This window comes from Oncorhynchus mykiss, chromosome 23, assembly GCF_057628025.1.
Source record: "Oncorhynchus mykiss isolate SJ-2025 chromosome 23, ASM5762802v1, whole genome shotgun sequence".
Taxonomy (NCBI): Eukaryota; Metazoa; Chordata; class Actinopteri; order Salmoniformes; family Salmonidae; genus Oncorhynchus; species Oncorhynchus mykiss.
This window is the reverse complement of record NC_143044.1, coordinates 13,389,089-13,407,467: the sequence shown is the minus strand read 5'-3', so window position 1 is coordinate 13,407,467 and position 18,379 is coordinate 13,389,089. Positions and strand designations below refer to the sequence as shown.

At 45.8% G+C, this 18,379-nt stretch overlaps 1 protein-coding gene across 4 annotated transcripts in view; it reads left to right on the top strand.

Moving 5' to 3' along the window:
- LOC110503091 (regulating synaptic membrane exocytosis protein 1) overlaps positions 1-18,379 on the top strand; it is a 71,005-nt gene extending 52,626 nt beyond the window's left edge. The window contains exons 17-34 of one of the 4 annotated variants that reach the window (XM_090216931.1): positions 276-444; positions 725-829; positions 1,373-1,437; positions 2,729-2,801; positions 3,263-3,379; positions 3,751-3,852; positions 4,207-4,284; positions 4,885-4,950; positions 5,284-5,349; positions 13,082-13,197; positions 13,443-13,567; positions 14,388-14,551; positions 14,638-14,849; positions 14,982-15,135; positions 15,473-15,585; positions 15,683-15,784; positions 15,924-16,063; positions 16,146-18,379. In XM_090216931.1, coding sequence (XP_090073057.1) covers positions 276-444; positions 725-829; positions 1,373-1,437; positions 2,729-2,801; positions 3,263-3,379; positions 3,751-3,852; positions 4,207-4,284; positions 4,885-4,950; positions 5,284-5,349; positions 13,082-13,197; positions 13,443-13,567; positions 14,388-14,551; positions 14,638-14,849; positions 14,982-15,135; positions 15,473-15,585; positions 15,683-15,784; positions 15,924-16,063; positions 16,146-16,361 — 2,183 coding nt within the window. In that variant the 3' untranslated portion in view covers positions 16,362-18,379. The remainder of the gene's footprint in view (positions 1-275; positions 445-724; positions 830-1,372; positions 1,438-2,728; positions 2,802-3,262; positions 3,380-3,750; positions 3,853-4,206; positions 4,285-4,884; positions 4,951-5,283; positions 5,350-13,081; positions 13,198-13,442; positions 13,568-14,387; positions 14,552-14,637; positions 14,850-14,981; positions 15,136-15,472; positions 15,586-15,682; positions 15,785-15,923; positions 16,064-16,145) is intronic. The other 3 variants (XM_090216928.1, XM_090216930.1, XM_090216929.1) reach the window with 3 other exon arrangements.

The window sequence follows — 18,379 nt, the reverse complement described above, 5'->3', positions numbered from 1 at the left end:
GTGTGATTGCAGCGAGATTTTCACTGTTTCGGGATCAGGCAGGTCATTACTTCTTTATGCAAGCTGAACATTATAAGCTCACAGGAGGAGGTTGTTTAGTAAAGCAGGAACACGGTGTATCCTTGGGTTCAACTGGAATGAGTAGTTTGTATCAGTATTGTCATATTAGAGCTGAGGGCTAAAATTGTGCCAGCTTGGGACAGTACAGTATGTATGTTTTGCTTTTATGAACTATGCTTCTCTCCCCCTGTGGCTGTGTGTGTGTTGTGTAACAGCCGAAAGAGGCTCGCGGGAGAGGGAGAGGCAGCAGAGGGTTCCCCACGCCACCACTCTGGAGGTGCCGGAGCAGCAGAGGACACCCCAGCATCGCTCTCGATCTGTCTCCCCTCACAGAGAGGAACAGGGCAGGGGCCGATCACGACCCACCAACGTCCCCACCCAGAGGTGAGGGGAGTGGAAAGGACAGGGGGAGATGGGGTGTTGATGAAGAGAGCGGGTTGAGGAGAGAACTTCAGGGACAAGTTTGTGTTTCGGCCTTTGTGACCCAGAATAAGTAATGCTGCCAATATTGCTCTTACTGTCACTGGCAACACAGCTAACACATACACTGTTACCACAGCTAAAAGGCTTTTTCTCTATTCCCCCCCCCCCCCACCTCTTCTCTCTTTTGCACTCTCTCCCTCTTCCTCATCTCCATATCTTTCTCAACCCTCATCTGTGTCAGGAGTTTGGATGATGAGATCCACCATAGTAGGAGGTCTAGTTCTCCCACCAGCTACTACGACTCTGCCGGAGGACACTACCAGGAGCAGGACTATGTAGATGACAGGTGTGTGTCCGTGTCCGTGTGTGTACAATCGGGTGGCCCTGGTTTATTTTTCCCTTTTGTCTTTTCCAGTTCAAAAGGTCCTTTAGTTGTATTTCTTCCTTTGTCTTCTGCTCTCTTCCTTTCTGTGATTCAGCACAACGAATAGTCAGGATTATGTTTGGATATGGCTGCTCACGTGTTTGTTGTTCTCAGTTGTTTGCTGATTCAGACTCTCAGAACAATTAAGTTATAGCCATGAGACAAAAGTTTAGTAAGAGTTATAAGGCGTCGTAACATCTCTTGCTGTCATATGTGTACCTGTCGGAGTAGGTAGAAGTTGCCCTTAACCACTGATACCGGGTCAGATTTGTTCATCCCCTGTAATGGTTAGGGTTAGAATATGGGATAGAATCATCTGAATCTAGATCTGTGGTTAGGGGCAACTTCTACCTGTCCCATTGTTCTCCGCTGGCTCAGCTTTGTATCTATGTTCTTTCTCTGTCCTCCGGTTTGGCTTCCGTTGTTTATTTCCTCATGTGTCATCCATCCCCATGGTAACCACAGTGAGGTCATCTTGATCCACCAATCAATGCGGGGCAAAAGTGCAGAGTGCCTACACACTAAAAGGTAAACAGGAGTCAGGACATGTATTATTATTTGTGTTAGGTATGATCATAATCCTCATTCTCAGCGTCCTTATGACGCTTCATCTTAAGTGGTCCTTGTCTTTTTCCATTGATTTTGGAGATGTGTGGAGATTTCTTACATGACTTCACACTTGATCTAAATGCTTCTTATTCTGTCATAATGTGTGTGAGAGAGCAATTGACATGCGATTTCAGTGTGTCCATCCTATCCCATGTGACAGTGACACAACACACACCCGATCAGACGTCAACACTGGGACTGTCCACCGCTGACCGCACATAGCCTCTGCTGACCCTGGCCAATGCCCGAGGGTCAGCTAGTTATTCAGAGTTAGCGTCATGTAGCTACAGTGATCCGTTCATGGTTGTAATAATGTGCCTTGAGCACTAGAGGGCACTTTTTGACACTAGTTCAGTGCATTACCAGATCCATGATATTGGACAAAGGTGCAATACTGTCCCAGTGAGCCCACCCATAGAGGTAAGTGGCAAAGCCTGGCTGGTACATGGCTGGAAGAGACTGGCAAAGGCTGGCATACATGCTTCCACATGGCTGGCATGCTGCTCTCCTGTCTTTCTTTAGCAGTACTTTGGGAATTGTATTTCCATTCTTTTAATCCATCTTCCTCCTTCCCCTTTTTCTATCTCCATCTCCTGCATGCACACACACATCACACCTCAGGAGGTCTCCTAGACAGTGGTGTAAAGTACTTCATTAAAAATACTTTAATGTACTACTTAAGTCAATGTTTTGGGTATCTGTACTTCACTATTTATATTTTTGACAACTTTTACTTTTACTTTACTACATTCCTAAAGAAAAGAAATGTACTTTTTACTGCATACATTTTACCTGACACCCACAAGTACTCGTTACATTTTGAATGCTTAGCAGGACAGGAAAATGGTCCAATTCATGCACTAATCAAGAGAACATCTCTGGTCATCCCTGCTGCCTCTAATCTGGCGGATTCACGGACCAGCGAAACCCAAAGCCTTTGTTTGTATATTACGTCTGAGTGTTGGGATGTTCCCCCTGGTTATCCGAAATTAAGGAATTTGAAAGGATTTATACTTTTACTTTTGATACTTAAGTGTATATGAGCAATTACATTTACTTTTGATACATACGTATATTTAAAACCAAATTCTTTTAGACTTTTTCTCAAGTATTATTTTACTTGGTGACTTTCAACTTTTACTTGAGTCATTTTCTATTAAGGTATCTTTACTTTTACTCAAGTATGACAATTGGGTACTTCTTCCACCACTGCTTCTAGACACAGTAACACTCTCCCCGCTAAGATGCCTCTCTTAGTCAACAGCATCCACAAGGACATTTACAGGTATGTGGAAGAAGAGAGCGAGGCTGTGTTGGAAAGTCGTTCCCCTCCAAACTTTCTACCCCGTCTCTCCCCCCATGTACACACACAATTATCTTGTAAGTTAGTGTTGTTGTGGTACGTTATACTTTTGTAGTTTGATATTCAGGAGGTAATATCACTTGAGTGACTTCATACCAATATTGCAGTACAGATACTGTATCCTGGTCTTACTGATCTTAATCTTACTGATATGCTTGGATGAATTCTATCAATTCACTTGAAGCCGGCACTGAAAGTAGTCCAACATGCACTTCATGAACAGTTGTTGCAATGTTGCCCATGGGAGTATTGTCCACAGTTGTAGGCTACCAGACACACCCTTACCCGCTCTTGGCCTTTGTTTGTTTGATGTTAAGTTGATTTTTGTTGTGTTTTAATAACATGCTTTTGTTTTGATTTTTTTTTAATTGTCTTGAGTGAAGTTCCACGCTGCCTGCATGTCTAAAGACTAGCTCAATGGTGCGCTCCAGTGTTGTCACGGCAACGCACCGCTCTTTCACACAACGAGTTCTCAGGTTTACAGACAAGATCACCATTAGGTATGGCACACACACGCAGACACAGACACAGACACAGACACACACACACACACACACACACACACACACACACACACACACACACACAGAGACTGACAGACAGACAGACCTTTAGCCCTCATACCATGGTCAAGGACTCTTCTGAGAACCGGAGAACAGGTCTCAGAGACAACCTGACTATCTGACAACATCTTGCATTGCCGTGACTGTAGTCAATCACCTAATCACTCGAAACCAGGTTCAGACTAGCATGTCCTTTATGATTTGGGTATCTAACATTTCTTTCTTTTCCATTTTTCTCTTCTTTTTTCTGCATCTCCTCCTGTCCTGTTATCTCCTCTCCTGCATTGGATGGCATGTTATTGGGCTAGTGATCTACAGCCTTCTCTTGACAGGGTTAAGACTAGGAGCGCTAGCACCAACTGTCTGAACCCAGAAAGGAACCATAGTGTTCCTTCACCAGAGCCCAAAAGGTACCAGCCCACTGACTTGTACTCTGCACCCCACCTCCTACACTCTTTTAGTGTGTGTGTGTGTGTGTGTGTGTGCATGTGTGTGTGTGTGTGTGTGTGCATGTGTGTGTGTGTGTGTGTGTGCGTGTGTGTGTGTGTGTGTGTGTGGTGGGGAGGGGGGGGGGGTCTCATGGAGTGAGTGTTTGTACATAGCTACTTTATGAGAGGACATAAAGGGAGGGTCCCTTTTTTGTGATAACAGCCTTAAACTGGGACTCAGACATATGATAGACCCATGAACACGATAAAGCCCCTATGAGAGTGCAGATGATCATGTGTTTCTCTGTGTGTCCACCGGGGTGCTGCGGGTCTCAGCTGCTCCCAGTCTCTGCCCCGCAGACGCCCCGCCAGCCCCAGGATTCTAATCCAACACGCCTCCCCAGAAGACGACAGGTACCCCTTTCCCATCCGGCCCCATCCCCCCTGTTAGCAGCTGACCCCAACCTTAACCCCCACACCTGTACTAAACCCCAACACACAGTGTAATAGCTAACCTCTAACCCTAAACGTATCCCAATCAATAATTTTGTTCAATGGGACTCAAGGGTCTTTTGGCGTAGATTCTGGTGGCTCTAATTTGTTCTTTAGAATCACTGTGGCTTGTAGTTTGAATTCTAGAATGTAACAGGCTGTGTTCTACAATCTAGTTTGTGTTCTAGCATTCTCCCGTGTAAACGTTGTGTTCTAAAACCCTTGCAGCCTCTCTCTTCTCATGAAGAATGGCTGTGCTGTTTTGCTTTTCGCTTGTGGAGTTGTAGTCTATGAATTGAGGGATTTCAGAAGCTTTTGTCTGTTTATTGCATGCCAACTGAGCTTTTCTCATTATCACTGTTTGTCTTTCATATTCATAACAAAAGACACATCCTTCAGGATTCAAAGTTGAGTTTAAATCTATGTAAGTCACAAGTGGTGTGTTTGTGTCTGTCTGTGTACGTGTGTCTGTGTTTCTCGTCATGTCAACCCATCACCTTCATGTCTGTGGTGTGTATGAAGCAGATGGATGATGGAGCGTCTAGTTCCTAGACAAGAGACAGTAAACCACCTCAGTGCAAAGAAGAGGTACACACACACACACACACACACACACACACACACACACACACACACATACACACACACACAGTACTTGTTCAAGGAATGCATGAGAGTGTGATGCTTCTTCATGATCTTTGTTCCATATTCCATTGTTGTGTATTGACAACACAGAGGCAGCTACATCAAATCCATATCTCAGCTGGCTTCTGTAGAGCATAAGGCTGTCCGATTCATTACGAATAGAGAATCAGACTTCTCTCACTTACCCCAGCTGTTTACCCCTCTCCCATACTCCATTCATATATTCATCCCTCCATCCGATTCTTTCTGTTTTCCACTCATCCCCCAATTTCCCAGGCAAACTCGGACCCTGGACTCATCAACCTGTCACACTCTAGGAAAGAAGCTCCCTGGCAGAGACAGGTAAGGTGGCCAACCATAACATATACCCAGATTTTTGTGTTTCAACATCATCACTTCCGGCCCAATCCTTAAACTTTCATAAAAATCTCCCATTCACACCAGTATAGGATTAAAGTGAAAGCTTGAGTTGAGCATGTGAATCTCATTGTGGGTTTCATCCTACCATCATAGACTGTCCCATCTCATGAGTTCCCAGAGTAGGATGAAGTTCCCCATAGACATCTAAGATCAGTTTTCCCCCATATTTTTTAATTTAGCTCAACATTAAATTACTTCACCAATGCATAGAGCAGCTTGCTATGGAGCAGGCAAACTATGTACATGCATTGGACAGACAAGTGTAGTGTTGGGTGTCACATTGTTTTTGCTGGTGAGGATAATGCTGGGCATCTTGTTTTTATGACATGCATTATCTGAATTAGGCCCACAGATTTATACCTACGGAGGAGTGGCTTATATGAAGGAACTTTAAATGTCTTTGAACTTCAACGGATTGACTTAACTAGTGTTGGACCAGATCATGACTCTCCGTTTTACATTACATTACACTGAATGGTGCCTAGAGTTTTCGAGAGCGAGACCAGAGCTACCTAATAAGCTCGCTGGACAACAAGCTTGTGTGTGCAGAGCAGCACCAGTTATTAAAACAAAAACACGGCTTGCCTTTTTGTAGTTAATGACTCCAATGTGAAACTATAGTATTCTTAACTGGCATTGAAAAAGTAAATCTTATTGTTCTCTAATTTGCATAGGCGCTTTGTTGCATTTTTTGTGTGTGGGGGATTGTTAACCGGTTCCCATGCTTTTCAATAATGGTTCTGTTCTGGAAGAGTATAGATCGCCTTCGTTCTCGGGTCTGGTTCGGTTCCTTGAAAAATGTCATTATTTTACGGTTTTTGGTTCACTTCCCTGAACCAGTTCCAACCCCAATTCAACAGCTCAGACACAAGACGTATGTGGCAGGGTCTGCAGACTACAAAGGGAAAACCAGCCACGTCGCGGACGCCGATATCTTGCTTCCGGACAAGCTAAACACGAACTTTGCCCGCTTTGAGGATAACACAGTGCCACCGACACGGCCCGCTACCAAGGACTGTGAAATCTCCATCTCCGTGGCCGACGCGAGTAAGACATTTAAGCGTGTTAAACCTCCCAAGGTTTCCGGCCCAGACGGCATCCCTAGCCATGTCCTCAGAGCATGCGCAGACCAGCTAGCAGGAGTGTTTTCGGACATATTCAATCTCTCCCTATCCCAGTCTGCTTCAAGTTGTCCACCATTGTTCCTGTACCCTGTACTGAAAGCAAAGGTAACTGAACTAAATGACTATCGCCCTGTAGCACTCATGAAGTGCTTTGAGAGGCTAGTTAAGGATCATATCACCTCTACCTTATCTGACACCCTAGACCCACTTCCATTTGCCTACCGCCCTAATAGCAGATGTTCTGAAAGAGCTGCAAAACCTGGACCCGTACAAATCAGCTGGGCTTGACAATCTGGACCCTCTATTCCTGAAACTATCCGCCGCCATTGTCGCAACCCCTATTACCAGCCTGTTCAACCTCTCTTTCATATCGTCTGAGATCCCCAAGGATTGGAAAGCTGCCGCAGTCATCCCCCTCTTCAAAGGGGGCGACACCCTGGACCCAAACTGTTACAGACCAATATCCATCCTGCCCTGCCTATCTAAGGTCTTCGAAAGCCAAGTCAACAAACAGATCACTGACCATCTTGAATCCCACCGTACCTTCTCCGCTGTGCAATCTGGTTTCCGAGCCGGTCACGGGTGTACCTCAGCCACGCTCAAGGTACTAAACGATATCATAACCGCCATCGATAAAAGACAGTACTGTGCAGCCGTCTTCATAGACCTTGCCAAGGCTTTCGACTCTGTCAATCACCGTATTCTTATCGGCAGACTCAGTAGCCTCGGTTTTTCGGATGACTGCCTTGCCTGGTTCACCAATTACTTTGCAGACAGAGTTCAGTGTGTCAAATCGGAGGGCATGCTGTCCGGTCCTCTGGCAGTCTCTATGGGGGTGCCACAGGGTTCAATTCTCGGGACGACTCTTTTCTCTGTATATATCAATGATGTTTCTCATGCTGCGGGCGATTCCCTGATCCACCTCTACGCAGACGACACCATTCTATATACTTCCGGCCCGTCCTTGGACACTGTGCTATCTAACCTCCAAACGAGCTTCAATGCCATACAGCACTCCTTCCGTGGCCTCCAACTGCTCTTAAACGCTAGTAAAACCAAATGCATGCTTTTCAACCGTTCGCTGCCTGCACCCGCACGCCTGACCAGCATCACCACCCTGGATGGTTCCGACCTTGAATATGTGGACATCTATAAGTACCTAGGTGTCTGGCTAGACTCTAAACTCTCCTTCCAGACCCATATCAAACATCTCCAATCGAAAATCAAATCAAGAGTCGGCTTTCTATTCCGCAACAAAGCCTCCTTCACTCACGCCGCCAAACTTACCCTAGTAAAACTGACTATCCTACCGATCCTCGACTTCGGCGATGTCATCTACAAAATTGCTTCCAACACTCTACTCAGCAAACTGGATGCAGTTTATCACAGTGCCATCCGTTTTGTCACTAAAGCACCTTATACCACCCACCACTGCGACTTGTATGCTCTAGTCGGCTGGCCCTCGCTACATATTCGTCGCCAGACCCACTGGCTCCAGGTCATCTACAAGTCCATGCTAGGTAAAGCTCCGCCTTATCTCAGTTCACTGGTTACGATGGCAACACCCATCCGTAGCACGCGCTCCAGCAGGTGTATCTCACTGATCATCCCTAAAGCCAACACCTCATTTGGCCGCCTTTCGTTCCAGTTCTCTGCTGCCTGTGATTGGAACGAATTGCAAAAATCGCTGAAGTTGGAGACTTTTATCTCCCTCACCAACTTCAAACATCTGCTATCTGAGCAGCTAACCGATCGCTGCAGCTGTACATAGTCTATTGGTAAATAGCCCACCCATTTTCACCTACCTCATCCCCATACTGTTTTTATTTATTTATTTTTCTGCTCTTTTGCACACCAATATCTCTATCTCTACCTTTACATAACCATCTGATCATTTATCACTCCAGTGTTAATCTGCATAATTGTAATTATTTGCCTACCTTCTCATGCCTTTTGCACACAATGTATATATAGACTCCCCTTTTTTCTACTGTGTTATTGACTTGTTAATTGTTTACTCCATGTGTAACTCTGTGTTGTCTGTTCACACTGCTATGCCTTATCTTGGCCAGGTCGCAGTTGCAAATGAGAACTTGTTCTCAACTAGCCTACCTGGTTAAATAAAGGTGAAATAAAAAATAAAATAAATAATAGGTGCAAAGATGATGCAGTCGCCATCGCACTGCACTCTGCCCTATCCCATCTGGACAAGAGGAATACCTATGTAAGAATGCTGTTCATTGACTATAGCTCAGCATTCAACAACAGAGTAAAGCTCATCATTAAGTTTGAGGCCCTGGGTCTGAACCCCGCCTTGTGCCACAGGGTCCTGGACTTCCTGACTGGCCAACCCCCAGGTGGTGAAGGTAGGAAATAACACCTCCACTTCGCTGATCCTCAACCCAGCGGCTCCACAAGTGTGCGTGCTTAGCACCCTCTTGTACTCCCTATTCACCCATGACTGCGTGGCCACGCACGCCTCCAACTCAATCATCAAGTTTGCAGACGACACAACAGTAGTAGGCCTGATTACCACAAATGACGAGACAGCCTACAGGGAGGTGAGGGCCCTGGGAGAGGTAGTGCCAGGAAAATAACCTCTAACTCAACGTCAACAAAACAAGGAGCTGATCGTGGACTTCAGGAAACACCAGAGGGAGCACGCCCCTATCCACATCGACGGGTCCGCAGTGGAGAAGGTGGAAAGCTTGAAATTCATTGGCGTACACATCACTGACGATCTGAAATGGTCCACCCACACAGACAGTGTGGTGAAGAAGGCGCATCAGTGCATATATACAGTGCCTTGCGAAAGTATTCGGCCCCCTTGAACTTTGCGACCTTTTGCCACATTTCAGGCTTCAAACATAAAGATATAAAACTGTATTTTTTTGTGAAGAATCAACAACAAGTGGGACACAATCATGAAGTGGAACGACATTTATTGGATATTTCAAACTTTTTTAACAAATCAAAAACTGAAAAATTGGGCGTGCAAAATTATTCAGCCCCCTTAAGTTAATACTTTGTAGCGCCACCTTTTGCTGCGATTACAGCTGTAAGTCGCTTGGGGTATGGTATCAGTTTTGCACATCGAGAGACTGAAATTTTGTCCCATTCCTCCTTGCAAAACAGCTCGAGCTCAGTGAGGTTGGATGGAGAGCATTTGTGAACAGCAGTTTTCAGTTCTTTCCACAGATTCTCGATTGGATTCAGATCTGGACTTTGACTTGGCCATTCTAACACCTGGATATGTTTATTTTTGAACCATTCCATTGTAGATTTTGCTTTATGTTTTGGATCATTGTCTTGTTGGAAGACAAATCTCCGTCCCAGTCTCAGGTCTTTTGCAGACTCCATCAGGTTTTCTTCCAGAATGGTCCTGTATTTGGCTCCATCCATCTTCCCATCAATTTTAACCATCGTCCCTGTCCCTGCTGAAGAAAAGCAGGCCCAAACCATGATGCTGCCACCACCATGTTTGACAGTGGGGATGGTGTGTTCAGTGTGATGAGCTGTGTTGCTTTTACGCCAAACATAACGTTTTGCATTGTTGCCAAAAAGTTCAATTTTGGTTTCATCTGACCAGAGCACCTTCTCACACGTTTGGTGTGTCTCCCAGGTGGCTTGTGGCAAACTTTAAACGACACTTTTTATGGATATCTTTAAGAAATGGCTTTCTTCTTGCCACTCTTCCATAAAGGCCAGATTTGTGCAATATACGACTGATTGTTGTCCTATGGACAGAGTCTCCCACCTCAGCTGTAGATCTCTGCAGTTCATCCAGAGTGATCCTGGGCCTCTTGGCTGCATCTCTGATCAGTCTTCTCCTTGTATGAGCTGAAAGTTTTGAGGGACGGCCAGGTCTTGGTAGATTTGCAGTGGTCTGATACTCCTTCCATTTCAATATTATCGCTTGCACAGTGCTCATTGGGATGTTTAAAGCTTGGGAAATCTTTTTGTATCCAAATCCGGCTTTAAACTTCTTCACAACTGTATCTCGGACCTACCTGGTGTGTTCCTTGTTCTTCATGATGCTCTCTGCGCTTTTAACGGACCTCTGAGACTCTCACAATGCAGGTGCATTTATACGGAGACTTGATTACACACAGGTGGATTGTATTTATCATCATTAGTCATTTAGGTCAACATTGGATCATTCAGAGATCCTCACTGAACTTCTGGAGAGAGTTTGCTGCACTGAAAGTAAAGGGGCTGAATAATTTTGCACGCCCAATTTTTCAGTTTTTGATTTGTTAAAAAAGGTTGAAATATCCAATAAATGTCGTTCCACTTCATGATTGTGTCCCACTTGTTGTTGATTCTTCACAAAAAAATACAGTTTTATATCTTTATGTTTGAAGCCTGAAATGTGGAAAAGGTCGCAAAGTTCGAGGGGGCCGAATACTTTCGCAAGGCACTGTATATACTGTACTCTATTCTACTATATTTTAGTCAAAACCACTCCGACATTACTCAATCTAATATTGAAATATTCCTTAATTCCATTATTTTACTTTTAGATTTGTTGTGAACCGTTTTAGATGGTGATGCTGACGTTAGCATGAGAGCATGGGCCAGGATTCACTGATATGTTTTTACGTGTCTATACGGATTTCAACATGTTTGACAATGTTTTTTTTTTCATGTTTTCCATCCTTTCCTTGCTTTGCTTTTCTTTTTGTCTCTATTCTGTTCTTTTATTTCCTTTTTGCACGCTGCTTTGCGCTGTGCGACGTTGTGCACACAGTGTGTATGATGTGTGTGTGGGGGTCCCAAGAATAAGCCCACCTCCACCTCACCGCCGGGGTTCCCGGGCTCACCCCAACAAACAGGTGCTGACCTCTGACCCCTCACATCTGACCCCCTGGAGGAGTGGTCTGAGAGTGAGAGAGTGAGAGTGAGAGTGAGAGAGAGAGAGAGAGAGAGAGAGAGAGAGAGAGAGAGAGAGAGAGAGAGAGAGAGCGAGCTGTTACCTTCCTCCTCTGTGATCCCACTGCCTTTAATGCAGACACACTATTTATTTGACGTTGTACTCCAGCGCTGTGCCAATGTGTGGTGGGTTGTGTGTGTAAGTGTATGTGCCGCGTGTGTTTATACAATGGGTGGGTCTAATCCTGAATGCTGATTTGTGTCTATTCCACAAGTTACCACCGGCTAAATCTATGTTGTTAAAATGCCTATTTACTCTGTTCCATCTGACTGCGCAATTCACTGTCTATCTAATCTGCCTTGCCAGGCACTTTATAAAAGTATCTTGACATTAACTCACATTTCTTTTAGACTAACATTTACGTTTTCAACAGCGGAGATTTGTACAACCATTGCTGTTTGTCTCTCCGAATATTTACAACATTGTTTCAATATTCAAATTTGATCTCCAGCTGTCCCATAGTAATGAACGAGTCGAGACAAGACAGACAGGCAGCGTTTCTCAGCCAGTCGAAATCATGTTTATGGATATATACAAAGAAATATCACTTGAAAACTATGTGCAGCTATTTGGCTATTTGTCTTTCCAGCTTCAGTTTAAGTGATTGTGTTAGCTGTGGTCTTGGTTAGGTCCTTTGAACATCAGTGTCCTGACGAGAGAGCACATTTTCAATGTCAGGCGAAATCACACCTCATTAACTCATTGTAATGGATGTCTCCAAATAAATGTCACTAGAGAACATCTTAGACAAACGGAAATGCAGCTGCTTTGTTGTTCTTGCTGTTTGTCGTGACTGTAAGTTAGCTGTCGTTGGCTAGCTAGCTAGCAAGGGATAACAACTGCCAGTCAGTATGGCAGTAGAACATTTAGATCGGGCCACGTCCATAAATACAGAACAAAAAGACTGAACGACAGGGTCGCGTCTCTGGCAACAGAACTGTTAGAACGTACGACCAGCCGGCTTGGGTAGAACCCTAGATTTGTGTCGGGACTATATCTTCTGGAAGGATGATAATATTGTGAATAATGAGTGAGAGAGTTACAGACGCACAAATATCATATCCCCAAGACATGATAAACTCCCCTGTTATTATTGGTGAGAGGTTGACATGTCTCAGGGGTATGGCATTTGTGTGCCTCATTATCCATAATTCGTTCAGGATTATCAAGAACCAAGGAGTCACAAGCCTGATCTAGTCATTCCATGCTATGAATGAACCAAATATATAACTTTTTACTACTTTAATACACAAGTACATTTTTCCCAATACTTTTGGTCCCCTAAAATGGAGGGACACTGTCAAAAGAAGTGCCTTAATTTCTTAACGGTTCACCCGATATGGATTAAAATATACCCTCAAGTTAAAGCTGACAGTAGACTTTAACCTCATAGTCATTGTATCGTTTAAAATACAAAGTACTGGAATACAGAGCTGAAAAAAACAAACAAATTGTCACTGTCCCAATACTTTTGGAGCTCACTGGATGTGAGGGAATAGTTTGTGCTGCAGGATTTCCATGAAGCGATACATCCCCTTGTTGTATCTCTCTCTCTCATTCTTTCATCCTCTCTCTTTCATCTCTCTCTCTCTCTCAGGGGCCCCCTCCAAGGTGGTGCGTCTCTCTCCTCCTCAGTGACGTCCTCGTCAGCAGTTCGCAGGGTCAGACACCTCCCACAGGTCCCCGACAAGAGTAGCAGCCCCGTAGAACAAGGTTTGTGGCTTTCTTGACTTTATTTTTTTCTGTAAACCTGAGTGCTTGATATGTGTGTGTGCTTATTTTTACTCATTCCTGTGTGTGTGTGTGTGTGTGTGTGTGTGTGTGTGTGTGTGTGTGTGTGTGTGTGTGTGTGTGTGTGTGTGTGTGTGTGTGTGTGTGTGTGTGTGTGTGTGTGTGTGTGTGTGTGTGTTGTGTGTGTGTGTGTGTGTGTGTGTGTGTGTGTGTGTGTGTGTGTGTAGCTCTAGCAGCGGAGGAACGTGTTCGTCAGCTCCAGATGAAGGTGCAGAAGAGGGATTCCTACAGTTCTGCTGCTCCCTCCAGTTCCGGCAGGGACCTGGAGAGGGCGCTTAAGAGCAAACGCGAGGTCAGGCACCTGTCACTAGAGGTCAACCCCCTGTCTTTCTCCCTCTCCATCTCTTCCTGTTCCTCTCTCTCTCTCTCTCACGCCCCATATCTCTGTCCTTCCCCCATCTCTCTCTCTCACCCCCCATATCTATGTCCCTCTCTCTCGCTCCCTATATCTCTGTCCCTCTCCATCTCTCTCTGTCCCTCTCTCTCTCGCTCCCTATATCTCTGTCCCTCTCTCTCTCGCTCCCTATATCTCTGTCCCTCCCTCCATCTCTCTATGTCCCTCTCTCTCGCTCTCTATATCTCTGTCCCTCTCTATTTCTCTCTGTCCCTCTCTCATTCCCCATATCTCTGTCCCTCTCACCATCTCTCTCTGTCCCTCTCTCTCTCTCACCCCCCATATCTCTGTCCCTCTCTCTCGCTCCCCATATCTCTGTCCCTCTCACCATCGCTCTCTGTCCCTCTCTCTCTCGCTCCCCATATCTATGTCCCTCTCTCATTCCCCATATCTCTGTCCCTCTCTCATTCCCCATATCTCTGTCCCTCTCTCATTCCCCATATATCTGTCTCACCATCTCTCTCTGTCCCTCTCTCTCTCTCGCTCCCCATATCTCTGTCCCTCCCTCCATCTCTCTATGTCCCTCTCTCTCTCGGGTCCCATATCTCTTTCCCTCTCACCATCTCTCTCTGTTCCCCTCTCTCGCACTCTCCATCTTAATATTGCCTCTCTCACCCCTCACTCATCTCTCCCCCCCTCTCAATTCAAAACAATTCAGTTTATTGCCATTAAAATGTATGCATGTATATATATATTCTCGTCCTCTCTCTTTCTCTAGCTGTATAAGGACCAGAGGAGAACCAGCTGTGAGAATGTATCCCGCAAGTCTTCAGACAGTGATGTCAGCGACGTGTCAGCCATCTCTCGCACCAGCAGTGCCTCCCGCATCAGTAGTACCAGCTACATGTCCATCCAGTCAGAGAGACCCCGGGGACGCTTCAAGTAAATAGAACCACAAACACACACACACACACTCCTGTGTGTTGCAGTAATGTCTACAACATGTATTTGTCTGTCTGTATGTGTAGCAAGGCGGTCCGTGCGTCAGGCCAGAGCATGTTGAAGAGCACCAGCGTGAGCGGTGAGATCTATGGCATTGAGCACACAGACGGCAGCCAATCAGATACAGCATTGGGCGGGGGCAAGAAGCGGCGCTCCAGCCTCAGCCAACGGGTGGTGGCCATCGTGGGCCTGCCCTCCAGACGCAGCTGCAGCACCTCACAGCTCACCTCCCAGAAAGGTAACACGGACAGACCACAAAAACAAGACGATCATACACACACCCTGGATCCAGCACCCACCTGACAACCTGTTGGTATTGTTCATGCATGGTTGTGTGTTTACTGTGTGTTTGCTGTGTGTGTGCAATAAGAAGCAGTGGGGGTGGATACCAAGAAGAAGGGCAAGAAAAAGAACAGAATCCAGATCCAGCGGAGTACAGAGGTGGGTATGGCTGTAGAGTACCCCCGCCAGGCCAGCAGAGACTCCACCGACGGCAGCATGAACAGCTACAGCTCTGAGGGGAAGTCAGTATCTCTAGCCTCTCTCAGTCTCTTTGACTGTAGCGGTAGTGTCATTCTCAATGCTTATCCAGTCTGACATTATTCAGTAGTCTAACCCCTGTGTGTGTGTGTGTGTGTGTCTGTGTGTGTGTGTGTGTGTGTGTGTGTGTGTGTGTGTGTGTGTGTGTGTGTGTGTGTGTGTGTGTGTGTGTGTGTGTGTGTGTGTGCGAGTGTGTGTGTGCGAGTGTGTGTGTGCGTGTGCGTGTGCGTGTGTGTGTGTGTGTGTGTGTGTGTGTGTGTGTGTGTGTGTGTGTGTGTGCGTGTGTGTGTGTGTGTGTGTGTGTGTGCGTGTGTATTCCAGTCTAATCTTCTCGGGGATGAGGCTGGGGGCTGACAGTCAGTTTAGTGATTTCCTGGACGGCCTTGGCCCCGCCCAACTGGTGGGCCGGCAAACATTAGCCACACCTGCCATGGGTGAGTGACACAAAGGACTTGTGTAACCTGACATAATACACTACATGCAGTATGAAACATTCATAGAACTGGATAAGATATATTGTGTGTTTTACAGGAGATGTTCAAATTGGAATGATGGATAAAAAAGGCCAGCTGGAGGTAGAGGTGATCAGGGCACGTGGCCTTAACCCCAAACCAGGGTCCAGATCACTCCCAGGTACCACACACAAAAAGCACAAAAGCACAAATGCCCGCACTCACCCACCCACCCACCCACCCACCCACACACAGACAGTTAAGTGTGTTTGTTCTCCATACCCTCATTCCTTTCTCCCCACACCTCTCTCTCGCTGCAGCTCCCTATGTCAAGGTGTACCTGCTGGATAACGGGGCCTGTAAAGCCAAAAAGAAAACCAAGATTGCACGTAAAACCCTGGAGCCACTCTACCAGCAGGCCCTGCTGTTTGAAGAGAGCCCACAGGGGAAGATCCTCCAGGTAATAAATCCATGGAGCTGTACTGTGTGTGTTTGTGCATGCGTGTTTCCTTGGCCTAACATATCTCTCTCACCGTCCACAGGTAATAGTCTGGGGCGACTACGGGCGACTGGACCACAAATGCTTCATGGGAGTTGCACAGATCCTATTGGAGGAACTGGACCTCTCTAGCACAGTGATTGGCTGGTACAAACTGTTTCCCCCTTCCTCGTTGGTGGACCCTACATTAGCCTCGCTCACACGGCGGGCATCCCAAACATCCCTGGACAGCTCAGGACCAGCTAATATGCGCTCTTAGTGACCGCAACGCAACCACAACCCCAAATGGACCACAAATGACCAGAGTGCATGACCACATACCTAGGGCCAATTTCCCTTAGGGCAATAGAGCAAATCAGACAGAGAGAAAAAGAGATAAATAGAGAGAGAGAGAAAGGAAGGAAAGGAGATAGAGAACTAGCCAATCAGAGCTTACCTGGATTCTGACAATCACTTCCCATGCCTCCCTCCCTTCCCTTTTCCCACCTTTCTCTGGCCTGCTGGGGCCTTACTCCTGAGTCTCACCTCTTGTATTTGTCCTCCTCTCTGACATCTCCTTTCTTTGTCTCCTCTTTGTCCATTCCTCCTCTCCCACCGTTGAGTGTGCTATGGCACGTGCTCCTGAGATAGAAGGGACTCGTGCAGCCCATTATGTTAGGTGGCACAAGGGATGTCAGCCCAGGCTTGGTGAAGCCAATCAGTGAAGAGGTTATTGTGAGGCCATAAAGAGCGTGCAGGAGACAAAGAGAAAAGATTGATGATGCCCAGCCGACAGTTGCCCATCAAAATGTGTTTCAGCATTGATGCCGTCATGGCGTCACTACAGGTGTCTGTGAGGGTTGGCATGGTTGCACAATCTGTTAGGGAAGGGAGTCTGCACAGGTGGAAAAAACACTTGTCCGAAGATCAAAGCAAGCACAAAAGCTTGATAATTTTTTTGGACACGGATTGATTATGAAAGAGAAAGAAAAACAGAGGCCAAATGATGGTTAGATATATTTTATTCTATTTGCCTAGAGTTCAGAAAGGTACCATGTGGTGCAGACTCCCTGTGTGTGTATTTGGTTTTCGAGTGACGGTGGTCTGCAGACCTGCAGAGGTCTTGTCACACCCCCCTCTCGTCCCGCCCCCGCGAGCGAGGCAGGCGCAGCATGACTCGGGACCCCGACCCAAGCTGCATGCACATTTTTTTTGTAAAACAAAAGCCAGACAAATTACTTTAAAAAAAAAAGAGACTAAATGTGTGTTAGTTCCACATACTTTAGGCCAGCTTGTATGTTGCATGTACTTGTACAGTTTGCTCGTACTGAATATGAATACAAACAGAAAAGCCATCCGCCATCCAAGGGCGGACACCGGGGGAATAAGCTCCGCCCAGGCCACACCTCCAACTCTGGGTACGAATTTCCATATTAGGAAGTCTCCAAAAGCCTTTTTTATTTTATTTTGTTCCTTTTGAACCCTTTGGAGAGCAGTGCTGTATCATAGTACTGAGCAAACTGGAACCCCCTAGTTATCTGAGGATCTAGGTGCTTTAACAGTAGTCTATGACAGTGGGGCTAGAAACAGAGGTAGAGAATGTGTGTATAAAAAAACAGAGCTTAATGTATATGAAGTAAAATTATGACTTGACAGAAATGATAAAGATATAGATATATGATTATCAAATGAGTGTATCTGACTACACGCATTACCTATGCGCACACACACGTTGTAAATATGAGTCAAGGGGAGAAGTTTGACAATATTTACACACACACACACACACACACACACACACACACACACACAAACCGATCCAAACATTCCTGGTCCTATGGAAACAGATCAGAGCCCCATGCCCTGTGTTGCGAGAGACGCTGAGCGGTGCCCAACCACAAGAGGGAGCCAACAGGCCTTTCAGATTCTCGAAATAGCAGCCAACACCAACATGACTATTTGCAACACACTCCATCTTGTTTCTTTAACCGCAACACTTTAATCCCCCTATTTTCTCATGGTTTGGACTGAACTTTAAAGCCAATGAAAATGTTGTTTGCTGACCTCTCAGTTGAACCTCTTGCGGTGCGGCCCACTGCCCTTTCCTTTGTCAGTATTACTCCATGATACTGATTGTTTACAGTCCATGGGTACCCCCTCAACACACCATATCTAGGGAAGAAGTATTCACTGCTACATTTCTTGTTTGTATAACAGATGTGGCTCTACCGATGTGTATGTTTTATATTCGAGAGTTCATTTTTATTATTTACAAATAAAAGACTGTGTGGAAGAAAA